General features: G+C 56.1%; 1 protein-coding gene across 1 annotated transcript in view; it reads left to right on the plus strand.

The window, feature by feature from the left end:
- The window catches only part of NTNG2 (netrin G2), a gene marked incomplete at its 3' end in the record, with an annotated part of 30,977 nt that overhangs the window by 17,330 nt on the left and 11,872 nt on the right, over positions 1–1,775 (plus strand). The window contains exon 2 of the mRNA XM_010087869.1: positions 881–1,524. Within this exon, the coding sequence (XP_010086171.1) occupies positions 881–1,524 (644 nt within the window). The remainder of the gene's footprint in view (positions 1–880; positions 1,525–1,775) is intronic.

The following is a 1,775-nucleotide window of genomic DNA, read 5'->3' on the forward strand; positions in this document are numbered from 1 at the left end:
ACATGTGTGTCCCTGAAAAACAATCAAGCTTGGCTGTGTGCTGTCATTTGTGGCCAAAATGGGATGGCTGGATGTCTTCTCCCACTGGGTCCCTTCTGGGCACTGGTGGGTGGGTGCAGGACCGCCTGCTTCATTCCCTTCCCCATCCTCTGTCAGATCAGCCTCTGGTTAGTTCGGGTGGGTTGAACTGGGAATTCACCAGCAACGGCCATCACATTGGGATGAGTGGGTGCACCCCGAGCACACCCACTGTATTTGTCCCCAAGGCCAGGGTGCTGTCCTGAGGACAGCGGGGACATCAGGAGCACAAATCTCTGCTCTTTCTGCTACCGCCCCATCCTGTCCCAGCTCGGAGTTGGGGAAATTAGTTTTTCCTCCTCTAGCCATGCTTGGAGGTTCTGGGGGGACATGTGTCCCCAGCCCCTCCAGCATCTGGAGCCACGAGAGGCATGGATGTGCTCTGGGGATTTGAGCCATTCGCTTCTTGCAAGGGAGCAGGGGTGAACACAGCTTTCCAGAGGCTTGTGACTCAGCCAAGCTTAAGCAAAATTTCCCAGAGCCCATCTCAGGGAAGGGACTTTCTATGAAAATTGCCCCCATGCCAAACCGAAACACCCTTTCCCAAAGGGCCTTTTGAAGGAAACAGCTCAGCCGTTCTTGCAGCAAAGGCAAAGCCCCAGCTTTCTGTCTTAAATTCCTGCTCAGAAACAGCATCACCCAGAGCCAGACCCCCAGCACACTCCAGTTCAGCCCAGCAGTTAATATTTGACACAACAGCTAAATCCAGTGCCCAGTAACACTGCGAGCTTGGCCGGGTACCCCCGATGCCCACCCGATGCCCAGGCGTTGCCTTCTCTCGTGACCGTTGTTGTTGTTCTAGGAGAACCCGTACCTGTGCAGCGATGAGTGTGACGCCTCCAACCCGGACCTGGCCCACCCACCAAAACTCATGTTCGACAGCGAGGACGAAGGGCTGGCCACGTACTGGCAGAGCGTGACGTGGCGCCGATACCCGGAGCCGCTGCTGGCCAACATCACGCTGTCCTGGAACAAGAGCATCGAGCTGACGGATGACATCGTGATAACCTTCGAGTACGGCCGACCCACCATCATGATGCTGGAGAAGTCACTGGACAACGGGAGGACTTGGCACCCCTACCAATATTACGCAGACGACTGCATGGAGGCCTTCAGCATGCCAGCACGGAGGGTCCGCGACCTCTCCACCACCAGTGCCAACAGGGTCCTCTGCACGGAGGAGTATTCCCGCTGGGCGGGCTCCAAAAAAGAGAAAACCGTCCGGTTCGAGGTGAGGGACCGCTTTGCCATCTTTGCTGGCCCTGACCTCAAGAACATGGACAACTTGTACACCCGGCTGGAAAGCGCCAAAGGGCTCAAGGACTTCTTTACCGTGACCGACCTGCGGATGAGACTGCTGAGACCAGCCCTGGGCGGCACCTACGTGCAGAGGGAGAACTTGTACAAGTACTTCTACGCCGTCTCCAACATTGAAGTCACCGGCAGGTAACTATTTCTTTGGGGCGTCGCTTCGCAGAGAGATAAGAAGAGGGTTACTGCTAGAAAACTAAGCCATCAGCATTTCTGTCAACCGATAAGATTATCAGTGTTTCTGCCTTTAATTCTCTCTCTCCCCAGGCAGGGCAGCAGTGGTAAGAAAACAGATGTGTCCTTGCAGGGAATGGCTGGGGCACCTCCAGGGTATCTGAGGGAAGGGCTGTGTCCCCCCGGAGCTGGTGGGGGGGAGCTGGGATACG

The sequence above is a fragment of the Pterocles gutturalis genome, unplaced genomic scaffold (genome assembly GCF_000699245.1).
Source record: "Pterocles gutturalis isolate BGI_N339 unplaced genomic scaffold, ASM69924v1 scaffold16361, whole genome shotgun sequence".
NCBI classification, from domain to species: Eukaryota; Metazoa; Chordata; class Aves; order Pterocliformes; family Pteroclidae; genus Pterocles; species Pterocles gutturalis.